This window comes from Panicum virgatum, chromosome 9K (genome assembly GCF_016808335.1).
Source record: "Panicum virgatum strain AP13 chromosome 9K, P.virgatum_v5, whole genome shotgun sequence".
NCBI classification, from domain to species: Eukaryota; Viridiplantae; Streptophyta; class Magnoliopsida; order Poales; family Poaceae; genus Panicum; species Panicum virgatum.
The window spans coordinates 13562672-13579408 of NC_053144.1; the positions used below are offsets into that span (position 1 = coordinate 13562672).

General features: G+C 55.3%; 3 protein-coding genes and 1 pseudogene across 3 annotated transcripts; 3 read left to right on the forward strand and 1 right to left on the reverse strand.

Annotated features, from left to right (window-relative positions):
- Nucleotides 1-3542: 3542 nt before the first annotated feature.
- Nucleotides 3543-5936, reverse strand: LOC120650196 (cation/calcium exchanger 1-like). Its single transcript, XM_039927224.1, has one exon. It carries the CDS (start codon nucleotides 5623-5625, stop codon nucleotides 3871-3873), a length of 1755 nt encoding a protein of 584 aa, XP_039783158.1. The 5' UTR covers nucleotides 5626-5936; the 3' UTR covers nucleotides 3543-3870.
- A 2327-nt stretch (nucleotides 5937-8263) lies between these two features.
- On the forward strand, nucleotides 8264-10820 carry LOC120650199. Its single transcript, XM_039927226.1, has 3 exons — nucleotides 8264-8490; nucleotides 10051-10312; nucleotides 10398-10820. The coding sequence occupies exons 1-3, from the start codon at nucleotides 8356-8358 to the stop codon at nucleotides 10454-10456; spliced, it is 456 nt and encodes a 151-aa protein (XP_039783160.1). The 5' UTR covers nucleotides 8264-8355; the 3' UTR covers nucleotides 10457-10820.
- A 638-nt stretch (nucleotides 10821-11458) lies between these two features.
- On the forward strand, nucleotides 11459-13053 carry LOC120650197 (protein app1-like). The gene is made up of 2 exons (XM_039927225.1): nucleotides 11459-11680; nucleotides 11791-13053. The coding sequence occupies exons 1-2, from the start codon at nucleotides 11584-11586 to the stop codon at nucleotides 12714-12716; spliced, it is 1023 nt and encodes a 340-aa protein (XP_039783159.1). The 5' UTR covers nucleotides 11459-11583; the 3' UTR covers nucleotides 12717-13053.
- A 3286-nt stretch (nucleotides 13054-16339) lies between these two features.
- Nucleotides 16340-16471, forward strand: LOC120653074 (annotated as a pseudogene).
- Nucleotides 16472-16737: the final 266 nt, after the last annotated feature.

Consider the following 16737-nt stretch of genomic DNA (forward strand, 5'->3'; position numbering starts at 1 on the left):
TTGGCACGACCGTCGAATTCATCGCGCCGCCGCTCAAATTGGTCCTCCAGCGCCCAAATCGTCTGTGCTTCGGGCAGGCAGTCGACGCGCGGAGAAGATTCGCCGGACGGAGCACGAGACGGAAGAGACGGCGTGGAACTGGAGCCAACTGGTTCGGTCATTTTGGGGGAACGAAGGCACTGTTTAGTTCCCACCCCGTAAACGAAAAAACCGTAAACGCAAAAAAGTGCAAAGGAATCTTACTAATTTGAAGTACTAAATGAAATCTATTTACAAAACTTTTTGCATGGTTGGGCTATAAATCGCGAGACGAATCTAATGAGCCTACTTAATCCATGATTTTGCAACAGTGATGCTACTTCATTTAGTACTTCAAATTACCTAGATTCCTTTGCAAATATTTTTTTGCGTTTACACCCCATCGGATCTAAACAAGGCCGAACTCATCCCGAATACAGAGCGAATATTCCTTCAGGGGAATCGCTCCGCTCCGAGACTCGCAAAGCAAACACGGGACAGGATGGCTCCATTCCGCGCCACTTGTTTGGTTGGAGAGGGGAGCTAGCCGGAGCGGGTTCAACCCGTTCCCACGAGCGTTTGGTTTGGGGCTAAGTAGGGATGGGTTCAACCCAGAGGGAATATTCTCACAATATGCAGGTTGGCTCCATCCGCCATATTTCGAGGGACGGAGCGGCTCCTCTGGATTCCGTCAGCGTCGTCTCTTTCCTCCGTCTCTTTCCCAGGACCCGGCGCACCCGAGCGCCGCCGGCCGTCCGTCCGTCCCTCCCATGCCGGCCCTTCGCCGGGGCCGGAAGTGGCGCGCGACCGCCGAATCAGGGGCCCGGATCTGCTCCTCCTACGCCCTCCGCCCCAGTTTCACCGCCTCCTCTGGCCTCGGCCTCCTCGCCGCGCCTCCTCCTCCAGCCTTCCCCGTCGCAGCCTCCTCCGACGCCCCTCCTCCCTCCCTCCCTCCCCTGTGGCCGCGGGCGGGCGATCCCCGCCGTCGTGCCTCCATCCTCCCTCGAGCTCCGCCGCTCTCGCGCCTCCCTCCCTCCCCCGCCGCCCTCTGCTCCTCCTTCTCCCTCCCTCCCGCGCGCGCGACGGCCGCCGCTCCTTTCCTCCGCGCACGACGAAAGCAAAGGCGGTGCGGCGCGGCGCAGCACTTGGCGGAGGCGGAGTAGCGCTCGACGCGATGGAGATGGAGCGGCGGGCAGGCGGGCGGCGAGGAGCGGGTGGGCGGCGACGAGGCCGGCGGGCGGCGAGGGGCGGGCTGGCGGCGGCGTGGCCGGCGGGCGGCGAGGGGCGGGCTGGCGGCGGCGTGGCCGGCGGGCGGCGAGGGGCGGGCTGGCGGCGGCGTGGCCGGCGGGCGGCGAGGGGCGGGCTGGCGGCGGCGTGGCCGGCGGGCGGCGAGGGGCGGGCTGGCGGCGGCGTGGCCGGCGGGCGGCGAGGGGCGGGTTGGCGGCGGCGTGGCCGGTGGGCGGCGAGTAGAAGAAGACAGGGGCAAACATGAATTAGAAACTATTTCTTGGTTCCAGTTGTAAATATGCATGACTCAATGATTTTTACATTCGGGCCTAGTTATTTTTGAGAATTGTAGGGTTCCTAATGTAAAATGCCATAGCAAACGGTGTTATCTCGCCATCCAACCCTGGATGGGTTGGCTCCGTCCCCAAAATCAGAGGTGTAACCAAACACTGGATGGGTTGGCTCCGTCCCCAAAATGATGGTTAGATCCAACCCAAACCATTGATCCCGCAACCAAACAGACGGTTATTGGATAACATACCTGGTCCACGTCGCGGTCGGCGATGACAAGCTGTATAAGACGGCAACTACGGCGACGCGACGAGCCTACGAAGTAGCTACGAGCACGCCCCGCGACAAGGACGGCAGGTTCAGGGGCGTTCCGGCCAAATCAAGATACAATGCGAAATAGGGTTTTTTTACCGACCGGAACGTCCGGAAACCGCGGTAACCGGTCCGGACCGGTTCCGTACCGGCCGGTTTCAAACCGGTCCAAATTTAAAATTCAAATTTGAATTCAAAAAAATAAAAAAATCCTAAAAACTTCAAGTTGCGACGAATCTAATGGTGTCAAATTTTTTCAAATATTCGTTCATTTAGTATACTTTGCGGGCATTTGAAGTTAAACAAAAAAACGTGCATACAAAAATATACAAATATAATATAAAATATGTTATGCATTGTATTAATATAAAAGTAGTACAAAAGAGAGTTGGAGAGTTCATTTAGACTAAAACATGTTATACAAACATTCAAATTTTGAATTAAAGTGGGTTTTTTGTTCAACTCCCGGTTCCCACTCAAACCGGACCAGTTTACCGATCAAACCGTTCGGCTAACCGGTGGAAACCGATTGAACTGCCATCTAGAGTTTGAAATTTGAATTTGACCGATTTTTACCGGTTTCCGGTCAAACCGGACCGATTTACCAGAACCGGAGGGCGGCAGTTTCGTCGTTCCGGTCGGTAAAAAAAACCTTGGTGCGAAATATTAAGATAGACTCTAGTAGTCTACTAAAATTAAACAATAATAACAACTGATAAGTATTAATAGATGCATTTTAATTATCAACATAATTAAATGATGAAGTAAGAATAATAACTCGATGCTCTTAAGTCTTATTACCCGGCGTCTAGGCTCCTGTGCCGTGGCCTATTGCCGTGCGTCTCGCAACCGGTGTTGGTGTCGGCAAGTCAACACCACGACCGTCGGGCGGCTCTGCCTTCACGAAGCTGAGGCACGAGTGTTAGTGCGTGATAGGAGAAAAAACGGTGTCGGTCTTGTCTAAGTGTCGATGATCGAGTCTGAGTGTCGTTGCGGGCGCCGAGTGAAAGGCTGAGAGTCGAGCGATCGACAATCAGAAATACGATGTGACTTCTGAGTGCCATTTGGGTCTCGTTTTTGTACGGACCGGACTATAAATTAATAAAATTGCAATCTTCTATATTACTATACACAAAGTATATCTCAAAATTGAGAGCCCTGTACAGTCACAGGGCCTGTATACGGGGCCAAGGATGCCCCTGGTTCTGACGACGGGAAGTAGAGAAAACAAGAAGGGAGGTTGGCACATTGCCACTGTCTCAAGGTTTCGGTTCGCGTCAGTTTTATCGCGGGAAGGGCGGCGGATCCCGTTCCCGGATCGTAGGCTGTCAGAAAGCTCGCTCGGGGAAGGGATCCCAGATTCCCAGTCGCCCCCGCTCGCACTTCCTTTTCCTTTGTCCTTCACAGAGCAATCGACAACGACGCTCCACGAACGCCCCCCCGACGAAAGAAGGCACGGCGGGAGGCGTCGTTCCGGAGGAAGCGTGCGCCAACCCAACTGGGATTCGTACGAGAACATGGGGAGTTGGGGAACCTTTGCTTGCTTGCTTGCAGGGGAGAGGGAGACCGCCGTGGTGGCGTGTGGTTGGGGCGTGGGGGCGCTGGGCCGCTGGCTGGACATGGCGCCCTGGACCGAGCTGAGCTCAGCGATTTTATCATCAATCAAAAACTCGGGGAACCAACCAGGGATGCGATTGTCAACTAAACCCTTCTATTTACCAGGAAATTTGAACAGTAGCAGACAATTGCCTGCCATCCTCCGGTCAGAACCCCTACCAAAACAGGAGGGGGGAAAGAAACAAATTCTCGGACACGACACTAAAACCAACACCTACGTGTGGAGTAGTGCTAGCGCCTACCATATGCTACAGTAATATACACAGGATTACCTATCTTTCACCTTACTATAATTTACTACCAATCTAGAACTACCAATTACCCAGCCTGACGCTTCTCTACAACGGCGATCATTAGCAAGAAACAAACGACGCTGTGATGGCGCGCGGTGCTCTCGACTCTCCTCTAGGTCCAGAGCCCCAGGGCCTCGAAGACGCGCACGGCGAAGAAGCAGAGGTAGATGGCGAGGAGCCCGACGCCGTAGACGCGGTCGATGCGCATCCCCCGGACGGGCACCACGAACAGCGCCCACGCCAGCGCCGCGCCCAGGAACCCCACCGCCTCGTACGCCGCCGCGCCCGCGGGCACCACGAACGGCGCCGGGTGCTGCGCGCCCGCCGCCAGCGCCAGCGACAGGCCCAGCCCCACCACCGTGTTGAACAGCGGGCCCGCGTAGCACCCGGACACCGCCGTCTGCGCGCCGCCGGGGCCGCCGTGCACCGCCATCGCCACGTTCGACACCAGGTCGCCCAGGGAGTCGCCCCACGCCAGCACCGTCACGCCCAGCACGCTCGGCTTGATGCCGGCCACGTACCCCATGGCCACCAGGAGCGCCACGAGCTCGCGGGCCAGGGTGTAGGCCCACAGCACGCTCATCAGGAACCCCGCGGCGAGCCACGGCACGCGGCGCTTGCGCCCGTGGGGAGGGGACCCGGCGTCCGTGGTGGCAGCGGCGAGCGCTGCGAGCAGGAGCCCGAGGATGGCGCCGCCAAGGAGCACCGGGAGGCTGTGTTGCCGGTGGGAGGAGGACACCAGGTGGTGGCGCTGCGAGGTCCAGGTGAAGGCGAGGAGGACCGGCGCCAGCGCGGCGGAGGCGACGGCGTAGGGGCGGGACCAGCGGTGCGCGGTGATGTCCGGGATGGTGAGGCGGCGCGGGAGGTACAGCGGCATGCAGAGCGCGCGCGCGATGCAATGCAGCCAGGCTCTTCCCCTTGGCGCGGCACCAGATGCCGCCGACTGTGTCTTGGAGTGGGACGGCAGGGACGGGACGTCGTCGCCGTAGTCCTCCTCATCGAGGAGGAGCGGCGCGGCGAGCCCGGCGGCCGGCGGCTTGCCCTGCTCGGCGCAGCAGTGGGAGGTCCAGACGATGACGACGTAGCCGACGTAGAGCGAGACGAACGACACGGCCACCCAGACGGTGACCGCGCCGTTGACAAGCACGGCGAGCAGGTAGCAGAGCGCGAGGAGGAGGAAGCAGAGGTCGCGCACGAAGCCGCGCCACTCGACGACCACCCCGCCGCGGGCCCCCACGGCGAACGCGACGGCGCCCGCGACGACGGTGGACACGAACAGCGCCCCACCGAGCGCGCTGCTGAGCCCGACCCCGCCGCCGTCGCCCGCGGCGAACGAGACGACGCTGGCGAACACGTCGGGCGCGCCGTTGCCGAGCGAGAGCAGCGTGACGCCCGCGACGGCGGGGGGCAGGCGCAGCGCCGCGGAGAGGCCCTCGAGCGATGCGCAGAAGTACTCGGACGCGGTGTCGCCCAGCATGTAGAAGAGCACCGCGAGCCACAGCGCGAGCGCGGCACACGCCGCCGCCGGCGCGCCGGCGAAGCCGCAGTAGAAGAGGCGGAGGTAGTCCACGTACCCCGCCGGGGAGCAGGGGGAGTGCGCGCGGAGGTAGGCGCAACGGGCCGCCCCGCCGTCGATGGACTGCAGCTCCGCGCAGTCGTTCCCCTGCCCCTTCCCGGAGGACGACGACGACGTTGTGACACCGAGAACCGCGCCGCTGACCGGGGCGGTGGAGGTGGAGGAGTCGCCGTCGCGGCCGGGGGCGGAGGGGAGGGAGGAGGAGGTGAGGAGGAGCACGAGGAGCAGGAGGAAGCAGGCGCTGGGGACGGCGGCGGGGGCAGTGCGCGCGCGTCCGCGGGAGAGCGCCATAAAATGGGGAGCTTGGCGAGGGGTTTAACCGGAGCGGGGCTCGGCCGGCATGCCGTGCAGGCAGGGCGCGCGCCCGCGCGCGGCGGTTGGGGGTCTCGGTCCGGAGCGGGGGCGGAGGCGGAGGCGGTCGTGGGGCTCGCCACGAGATGCGCGGGGGCGGGGGACTCGTGGGCGGCTCTGCTCGGTTCGGAGCTCAGAGGCCGCAGGAGTGGGGAACGAAGAGGCAACCACTGGGCCAGGGGGGGCGGGCGCTTGCCTCCGCGTTAAGTAATGGCCGGGAACAGTGGAGACGAGGAGGAGGAGTACGCGCGAGGAGGCGACGATGTGGTGGCGCGTCCGCGTGGAGGACGGCCGGGCGAAAGGGATTCTCGATTTTTGGTGGTGTTCTGGGGGGATGGGGGGGCGGGTCGGTCGGTCGGTGGCGAGTGGCGACGCCGTGAACCGGAAGGGGAAGGAGAAGCGGCGGCGGGCCGGCGCCCGGCGGCCGCCGCGTGGTGGCGTCGATTCGGAGGCGGACGCGCGCGGTTCGAAGCGGGTACGTGGAGGAGGCGCGTGAGCGACGGTTGGCTTCGCTGCCGGGCGCCGCGGCTCGTGTGGGCGTGTTGTCTGAGCGCTTCGTGGCGCCGACCTCGCGAAAACGACAGAAGATTTCTGCGGCACCGCGATCTGCTGGCTCCTGGAGTTCCGGGTGGCGAGTTGCCATGGCCCATGGGTGGGGCGCGCCTGCCGACGGCGCTCGGATCTGGCTCAGGCCCTCTTTACACCCCGTAAACACGAAAACACAAAATTTTACAAAAAAATCTTACTAATTTGAAGTACTAAATGAAGTCTATTTACAAAACTTTTTGCATGGATGGGCTGTAAATCGCGAGACGAATCTAATGAGCCTACTTAATCTATGATTTGCAACAGTGATGCTACAGTAACCATCCGCTAATTATTGATTAATCATGGATTGATTAGCATCCTTAGATTCGTCTCGCGATTTACAACCCATCTGTGCAAAAATTTTTATAAATAAACTTCATTTAGTACTTCAAATTAGCAAGATTCTGTCGCAAAATTTTTTTGCGTTTACAGGGCACCTAAACTAAACACGGCCTCAGTCTGCAACGTGCAAAACGTCCATTGTTTGCTGCCCGGAGCGCGACGCGACCGCGTGCTACAGCTCAGTAGAAATTGCACCGAAATGTTGTTCCAAAAGAGGACGAAAGCCTCGGAAAATTGCTGACGCGGGTCCCTGCCGGGCTAAAAGCCAGCATCGTTCGCCCTTTGCCGAGATTGGGTTTCCAGCCTCTCTGAGTCTCGAAGACACGACTGCTCGAAGATTTGATCGAGTGAACTCACCTCCTACTGCGTCCGTGGGCGCCCTCCGCGGTCCGCGCCCGTGCGCCCCCTGCCGTGCCCTCTGCCGCTCGACATCGGCTGGTGCTGGCTGGCCTGCCAAATCTTGTTTCCTGCTGCACGACGGGACAGTGTGCGGGTAGAGATTTTTTTGCGGAAAACGTAGCAAATCGTTGGAAACCGCTGAACGTGCGGTGTCCCTGCGCGCGGCTATCTAACCAAAGACAAAGCTGGTTTGCATTTGTAGGGTTCCCGTTGCGTTCTAGTAGTACATCTGATACCCCCCCTCGCCAAACCTCCTGCACACGTCTCGAATTTTAGCGGGCCAAAGTGGGTCATTGAATTCTCCACTACATCCAAAATCCGGCAATGATTCGGTAAGCCTGGGATTTGTAACGGCTAGCATCTAAAGTCTTCTTTTTTTTGGCACTGTTTCTGATAAATCAATCCCTCAGAGACTCATAGGGAAACGACCCGTGCTTTCAAATGGCACAACTAGGGGTGGTAATGGGCCATGGCTCTAGTGGCCTCTTCACAGCCCAATAGGGTCCTTAAATTTTTTAGTTCAAAAATACATATGTTTAGAGCCCGGCCCTTTTAAAGCCCGATCCTTAGATTTTCTAGTTCAAAATGTTGGGTCCTTTACCACCCCTAGGCACAACGAAGCCGAGGATTGGCTTTTGATCTAGGCTACGATGTGCCACTATTATCTACAGGCCCGTCCCACTTTACACAACAAACGGATAGATAAGGTTCCCCTTTTTCTCCTGACGGCGAGGTTTCTCCTTCTCCTTCTTCTTCTTCTGTGCATCGCCCTCAAGCGTGCAAAACTGTAAAATGATGTCCGAGTTTCTCTCTGGTTTTAGAGCATAGCTTTCTGTAATACAGTGGCTGCTGACTCAGCTAGTCAGGTTTCAATTCGTCCTGCAAAAAGTCCGCACCGCACCAACAGTGGTGGTGATCCTGCCCCCCCCCCCCCCCCCCCCCCCCCCTGCTGCCGTCGACGTTGCCGGACATACCAAGTAGGAGTAGTACACACTAGAGAGTCCCGTATGTGAGAAATGTTGACGTCTCCGGGCTGTAGTCAATTCTGGAGATGGACCAGCCCACCCAACAACACCCAGCCCGCCAAGTTCCGTATCCTCTTCACACTCTTGACGGGCCAGATGGACCACCCTGAAACCGGCCCAGCCCTGCTCGTCAGTTTCCAGGCCCTCTCGACCGACGCTCTCTGCAGGTGGGCCCTCGCCCGCCGGGGGCGATGAACCCGAAGCCGGGTGGTGGGGCTTGGAAATCTCAGGAGCGCAACAAGAAGGGGGCAGCTCGGGGAGGCCCTCCGCTCCGCTGCGACGGCGAGGCCGAGAAAACTTTCCTCTTGCAGAGAGCATGGGGGTCTCCGCTGGGCTCCGGCAGCCGCCCGTCCCCGCGGCGGCGGCGGCGGCTCTCCGAGGCCGTCGATCCGTGCGGCCGCCGCCGCGCGCGGCATCCCCTTCGACGCGGTCCGTGTCCCGCGCGGTTAAGGTTGGCCTCCTTCTCCCTCCTCCCCTCCTGTTCCGCTCCCCACGCGAGGGGTGAATTATCCGTGCAATTTGGGTCTGCTGGGGTGTGGGAACCGACGGGTACGCAGCAGGCCTCGTCCTCTCTGTTCGATATTGCTGCCTGCTGAGCTCCAGGGTCGTTGTGCCTTGGGGACAAATTTTTCCTGTAATTTTGGTGCGTCAATTTCGCCTCCTTTTGCCGATACATTGTTTTCGGACAGCGTTTTGATAGGAAGATACAGTACTTTGTGAACAGGGAAGGCCCTTAAATTTCGTTGGCCACTGGAAATATTTCGTTGGGGACAAATTTCGTTGGCCCTTAAATTCTCGTTCCACTTGTTACTACCCTCCATTTCAAAATATTTGTTACTCCTCGTTTTCCGTGTCAACTTTGACCAATTATTTTTTTCTGCAGAATGTTTATTAATGTTTAATGTTTATATATCACTAGATTTGTTATGAAATAGATTTTATTATTATTATATATTTTTAAGTATTTACAAAACTTTTTTAGAAAAAAATGTTTAGTCAAAGTTGGCACAATAAACGAGGAGTGACAAGTATTTTGAAACGGAGGTACTTCTCTAGATGGGCCAACAACATGCTGAAACCGATAAATTGTGTGGATTTGCATTCCCTGTTGTTAAACTGGCTGGCTACAAGTTTTGCGGGCAATCATGCTGCCGGTGTTTTAGTTATTTTTGTTCCTGAAGGGATGATAACATTGGTGGAAATCCTCAATGAAATGATGAACTCGTTGCTTTTTTTTAGTAAATTATTAGTAACAATAATGCATATGCCACATTAGTAAACTAAGCTACTTTGAAGGATCGTTGGCCTTTCTGAGGTCAACTATGCCCAGCTTGCCGTCAGAAGTGAGTTTTTTTTCTCCCCCAAACGCCAGCCCTTGCTGGGCAAGGCTAGAATCATCCTTGCTTAGGATCCAAACACACCCTTAGTACTAATGAACAGACTACAAGACATCTTGAGGAAAGTAGTATAGTGTAACCTCTCTGTAGGCTATGTCATTCACACACGGCCTTACTAGCTATCATAGGAAATTGTAGGTTGTACCAGTGGATGTGACCTCATAGTTTGATCACCAGCACAAGAGCTGTGCAATTCACCTTGTGAATATATCTGTACTGTGCGGACATACTAGCTATCAAGGGTTTGCAAATACTAACAATATCATGGTGTTCAGCATTCACAGACCAACTGCCTATATAAATTGTTCACATACACACGTGTGCACTGAATACACCAGCGGAGCAATCACTTGAGTTTGTTGCAATTTTACATTCACATTATCTATCTTTTTGTTACAACCTCAGAACTATGCTTCTGGAGGTAGCATGTTAGACAAAATATTGTTTCTACCCTGTCCTCTTTTGCTGTGCTTGATTGAAATTTTGTTGGTCATATCATATATCTTTCTATCAAACCTCAATCTGCCAGATTATGCTTCTTGGTACAAGTGTTCAGTGGTAATGGGATTATGGGAAATTGTTTCAAGAGTCTCATACTTTTTCTTGGCACGTAGGTTAGAGCAAGTGCAATCAATGGCCTGCAAAGAAGTAAGAGTAACCTCGAATCCTTATTTTGCTATGACAAATCTGTTCCGGAGGAGGATATTGGTAAACCTACTGGTTTAAATGTGGAAAAGAAGAACGTTGGGGACAATCCTCCCTGCACAAGCTGTGAAGCTAAAGGTGCCGTGCTGTGTGCAACCTGTGCTGGTTCAGGCTTGTATGTTGACTCGATACTGGAGAGCCAAGGAATCATCGTAAAAGTCAGATGTCTAGGTAAACAAGATCGAAAGTATTTTGTGCACCAGTTGTGTTCATGCCATATAGGTAATGCATGTTCTGACATTTTAAGTTACTGTAGGTTGCGGAGGAACTGGAAACATTATGTGCTCAAAATGCGGAGGCCGCGGCCACACATGAACTCCACTAGCATCCTTGCCAAGTGACAATGTGACATACGTTGGGATTTGTGTTTGTGGTGACAAAATAGAGTCTTCCCATACGACTCCAAAGCTGCTCAGAATGTGTGCTACATTTACATGATTCAGTGCTGAGGGTAGCTGCTTTTTATATGGAGGCATGCCTCCGAAGCTGCTGGACCAATCCTCTTTTTTTTTTTCATGTTTGAAATTTCGTTATGATGGTGTATCGTAAGGGTGTAATGGATTACAGTGCTGTTAAATTACTCAAACGAACTGCATCGATGGGAATTTTTGCCGGATCAGGTGGGCTAAGGCAGAGTTCCAATGAATACAAGGGGATGTAACCGGATTTGTCTGCAAAACTGTATAATCACCTGCTGTGCTGGGTTGTGTGCAACCACTAGCATCCCGCTGCGCTGATAGTGCAGTTTATGGCGTAGCACGTCACAAACAGGACACACTTTCTCCATCTGTTCGCACAAATATACGCCAGAAAATGTTCACAAAAATGTTACAAATAGACTTGAGCTAGGCTCAATAAAAGAAAATTTCATCGAAGTTGTACTGACAAAATTTGAAATAAAAAATGGAGGGCCTAGCCAAGCTGAGGAGAGCCCGCTGGCCCAAGCCCGGCTGAGGCCTATTCTATCCATCTCCTTCCCGCGTATATTGCTCATTTTGTTATCCCAGAATCCAGACTGCTCCGGGTTAAAAAAAAAATCCAGGCTGCTCCATCGCCGGTCCTGAAGTCTAAAAATACCTATCCCACTCAAATTAATATGCTTCTCTTGAGCAACCGACCGACAGCTGCTGCAAATTCGCATGGATTGATTTCCCGTCCCCTGAAAACAAGCAAGGAATACTTCCCATGCTCTGCGTTGCCCAGGCTAGGAGGTGAGAAAATCCAGAGGGTCACTTGTCCATCAAGCCAAGTTCATGCTCGAATCTATTCTTCTCCTCTCCTATACCATCTGCTCGATCTGTCCGCAGAAGTGTTTGTATATATACATCCAGAACGAATCGCCATTGCCATCAACACCACACCAGCAGCAGAAGCATTCCGATCGAAAGCACATCGCATTCGGCCAGTTCGAGGGTACCATCGAAGAAGAAGAAGCCGCATCCATGGACAGGGTCAGCAACCGCGCCTACGAGGAGTACAACCCCTCCATCGAGTGGAGCCGCGGCGCCGAGGCCGACAGCGTCAAGATCGTACTCCCAGGCAAGCCGCGAGAGATTGAAGACGACGATGCGGCTTCACTGTTGTTTTTCCGTGATCTCTCCTGCGAAACTAATTAATGGAGAATTGTTGGTCGGTGAGATTGGGTGCAGGGTTCAAGAAGGACGACATACGCGTGCTGGTGGACAACCACGGCCACCTGCGGACGCACGGCGAGCGGCACCTCGCCGGCAACCGGTGGAGCCGCTTCCAGAAGGACTTCCAGCTCCCGGACAACTGCATCGCCGGCCGCATCCGCGCCAAGTTCGACAGCGAGACGCTCACCATCACGCTCCCCAAGAAGACCCCCTCGCCGCCGCCCGCTCCGGTGATGCCCGTGCCCCCCAATTTGGATTTGATGCCCATGGGGGGGTCGGTGCCGCCGGCGATCCGGGACTCGGCCCCGAGGCCTGCTGCGCCGCCCGCGGTGCCAGCGGCGCCGCTGGTTCCTGCCACTTCCCGGAGGCAACCCGCCGAGCGCAGGCCGTCGCTGCCGAGGAAGCCGTCAGCTGTTGAGCCGCCGGCGCCGGAGCTGCCGGCGCGGCTGCCCTCCGTTCCGACGCCTGCTGCGGCCACCGAGCCCAGGTCGTCGCTGCCGAGGAAGCCGTCGGTTGTTGAGCCGGCGCCGGAGCTGCCCGCGAGGCTGCCCTCCGTTCCGCCTGCTGCGGCCACCAAGCCCGAGCCGTCGCTGGCTGCCTTCCAGAGGGCGAAGGAGGAGGAGGAGGAGAAGCGGATGGAGAGGGAGATGATGGGGAAGATGGAGGAGGACAGGAAGGCGGCGCAGGAGAAGGAGAAGGAGAAGGAGAAGGAGAAGGCCCAGGAGCACCAGGACGAGGCGGCGACGGGAGAGATGGCGATGGCGCGCCAGCCCAGGCCGGCGTCCGCGGCCCGCGGGCTGCTGGTGAACGTGGCAGTCGCGGCGGTGTTGCTCCTCGCGATCACCGTCTACGTGTGGCACAACCTGCGGAACGCAGCCGGCGGCACTGGAGGCCACGGCCATGGGCAGCTGGGAGCCGGGAGCTACGGCGACGAGATGTGAGCAAGCTGAATCGAGGTGTGGCGTGCGAGTAGCCGAGTAACAGTAAACTGGCCAGGAGCCAATGCAAGTATATACGAGTATATTACATACACACACTTATACATGGCAGGCGTGGGGTACATATATGGGTGCTGTTTGTTTATCATCTGGTGTGACGGCTTAAGAAGCTTAAAGATGGGTATTTGCTTGGGATATCAATTTCAGAAAAATAAAATGATCGTGTGTGTGTGTGTGTGTTACAAAACTCCACAGAATAGTAGATGTGCCATGCCTGTGAAACATTGCAGAGTATGAATGGAAATAGAAAACGGTAAACGGAGGTCGTGAGATTTGTGCACGAGACGTTGGAGGGGTAACATGCATGCAATGTAACACATGGAAAGTAATTTTAGAGACTATATTTTATAATTTTTTATAGTAAAAAATTTACTAGTCAAAGTTATTTTAGAGACTGTATCCATGTTCGAAACGACTTTATTGCAATTTGCAATAGGACCCGGTTTTTAAGTTCCCTTGGGGGGGCGGGCGTTTATCCTTACTTGCCACGAACGACCCAGCTCGATCCGACAATGGCCGGCGGCGGCGCACCCAGGCCAAGGGCTCAAGCAAGGGGCGGGGGCCGGCGGCGTCGCTCCCGCTCGACGTCATAGCGGGGATCGCGGCCCGCTCCGACCCGGCCACGCTCGTGCGCTGCGCCGCGACGTGCGGCGACATGCGCGACCGCGTCGCCGACCCGGGCTTCTGCCGGCTGCCGCCGCCTCCGCCTCCGGCACGCCGACGTCTTCGTCCACTCCCTCCTGCGCGGCCACCTGGTGGGGAAGCCGGACGACAAGCTCAGGATGATCCTGGTGGACGCCACGGCCAGGTTCGCCCCCGCCGCCGAGAGCTTCCCTCCTGGCCCGGACGGCGAGCCACTGGCACTGTACATGCCCCTGTCGGCGCGCGAGGGTCTTGTCCTCGTCAAGGACGGCGAGCTGCTGCGCGTGTGCAACCTCGCCACCGGCCGCAGCCAGACCCTCCCTCCCGGCCCCGAGTTCCGTGGCTGCTACGTCTTACTCGTGGGCGACGGTGAGGGCGGCGCCGTTGGGCGGCCTTTCCAAGTGGTCAAGGCGAGCCTGGTGTTGGAGCAGAATCACCGTCGCCTGCTGGCCCAGACCTTCTCATCGGAGCTGGCCATGTGGGGCCCTTGCACCGAGATCCTGACTCCTCAAATACACGGACCAAGTGTAGATCGTTACTCTCCGCCGCTACAAGCCGGGCCCGTGGTCGCCGGCGGCGCCGTGCACTGGCTGTGCCTGACCCACAGCGCCGGCTACGTTCTCAAGCTCCGCGTCAGGGCGGCGGCGCCGCTGCTGACCGTGACGAAGCTCCCGGAGAGGTTCCCCAACAACGGCGGGTGGCGGACACATCTCTTGGCGACGATGGAAGCCGGCGGGAGCCCGGCCGTGCTGGGGGCGGACAAAGAGAGGATATCGGCATGGACGCAGTCGAAGCACTCGGCGAGGTGGAACCATCATCCACAGGTGGTGATCGAGTGCAAGGCGATCGCAGGGTTCCTGGGCAACGTCGCCGGCGAGCGCATGTGGAGGCAGATTCAGCAAGTTAACCTGGTTTGGTTCGCCGAGAGGAGCGGCATCGTGCTCGTCAAAGTGCATGATTATTATGATTATTGCTTCTGCTGGCTGGATCTGCAGACCAAGCAGATCGTGAACTGCTCCTCGGATCCTTACATCAGGTACAAAGATGTACATTGCCCCTGCGAGATGGATCTGTCCACTTGGGTTCCAAGCTTTGGTTCTACTTCGTAGTTTATTCGTTTTCAAGTTTATCTTCATTTATTTCAGAGCTTTAATTTGAAAAAGCTTTGGAAACTATCCATCATAATTCATACAATACTTTTGTTTATCAGTCATATGTAAGACTTTGTTGAGAAAAGACGATCTTTACTGGTGCTGATGGTTCTCAGGTTGCACCGCCTAGCACTCGAAAACTCATAATGTTTGCGGATCAAAATTATTATCCGACGCGGCGCTCGAACTCGGCGCGAATGATCCCAGCTCTGACTTCTGTTTCCCTTATTCATCTTTTGCAAACATTGGTAATGTCTAATAGGTAGTCTCATGCATGACACGTAATTTTGAGACAACTTATTATACAACTCATACAATAGGTTGTCTTATAGCTTATCTCATAGAAACTCTTAATTCCTTAATTTGTGTAAATAAAAAAAGTAATGTTGTATGTTGCATGGCAACTAAAACTCATACAATGGTGATCTAGTTGTCTCATAGTCCTAAAATTTAGCTTATGAGGCGGTTGTCTCGCGAAACAACCTCAATCTCTCACCTCGCTCTCTCTCTTCCACATCACCAAAAATCCGCATGAGACGAGCTATGAGACTGTGACGTGTAGCAATGTACTTGTCCTAACCCAGCTGAGAAAGTTTTTAAATCGATGGAAGTAGAAAAACTGACGAGCTAGGTGTTGTAGATGTCTGCGTTATTTGAAGCAAATTCCATGTCATTTTGCATGGCTTACCAGCAAACTGCCCATATACGCTCAATAAAAAAACGATTTCTGCTTTGTCACTATATTAAGTAACCCAAGCATAGGGGGTGCCATTTTGCAGCGAGAGCAAGGCATCTGCAACTGGCTGAAGCAAAGCAAGGAGTTGCCTAGCAACAACCATTACCGTATAGCCCTTCTCGGAGGCAATCTACTGCGCCCCTTCCTACCTCCTAATCCTCTGTCATAACCACATTTGCCTGCTCAAAAGCTTCAAGGATCGTGTTCGTGTCGGCCCTTTCGCTTCAGAAAAAGAAGGACCGTCAGACCAGGCCCCATCATCATGCAGGCAGCCGCCGCCACGGCGCCTGCTGTTAGATAATACAAGTTGTTCATGTAACCTGATCATGCGGGATAGTGTTTGTTAGGAGGTTGTTTAGATAGATAGATCTTATCCTTAGCCTAGATAGGTGGCAACAACCTCAACAGCATTACAACCGCATCGTTGTAATCTCCAAGTCATTATTGACTCCTATATAACACGTATCCGTGGTGAACCGAATTTGGCAACCACGTTTCCCAAATTTTACATGGTAATCAGAGCAACTTCTTCCTAAACACATCTACTCCCATCCATGGCGTCGTCGTCTGCTGCGTCGGCATCGCCAGCCCTCAGTCCTCCAGCTTCCGAGAAGCTCGCGAGGGACAACTACCGACTATGGAAAGCGCAGGTTCTCCCTGCCATCCGTGGTGCCCAACTCATGGGCATTCTTGAGGGCAAGACTCCGGCGCCGCCTCAACTCATCGAGGTGGAGAACGCCAAGAATAAGAAGGAGAAGGTGCCCAACCCGGAGTATGTCTCCTGGCTGGCAAAGGATCAGCAACTGTTGGGCTACCTCATCAACTCCCTGGGCAAAGATGTCCTGGCTCAAGTGGCCACCATTGAATCTGTGGCACAGCTCTGGGAGGCGCTAGAGAAGATGTTCTCGGCGCAATCAAGAGCGCGGGTCTCCAACCTGCGCCTGCAGCTCGCCAACCTCAAGAAGGGTTCCATGACTTCGACGGCTTACTTCACCAAGATGACCGCGATCAGGGACGAGCTGGCAGCAATCGGGAAGCCGGTTGATGATGAAGAAGTGGTAACACAGATTCTAAATGGGCTTGATTTTGATTATAATCCTTTTGTGTCTTCTGTTCTTGGACGGGCAGATCAGATCTCTCTAGATGATCTGTACTCCGATCTGTTGGCACAAGGAGGAGGCCAGCAGCAGTACATGTCTTCGGCCAACTCAGCTAGCCGTGGGCGTGGCAACTCTCGCGGATGCGGTGGCCATCGCGGTCGCGGGCGTGGTCGTGGGGGTCCTTCACGTCCCAACGCCAACACAGCTGGTGAAGGATCCTCCAAAGGAGCTGGTCAAAAGCCAAGCAAGCCACGGTGCCAGATATGCAAGAAGGTTGGGCAAGAGGCCCCGTCATGTTGGTACCGTTATGATGAAGATGAAGAGGAACAACAGAA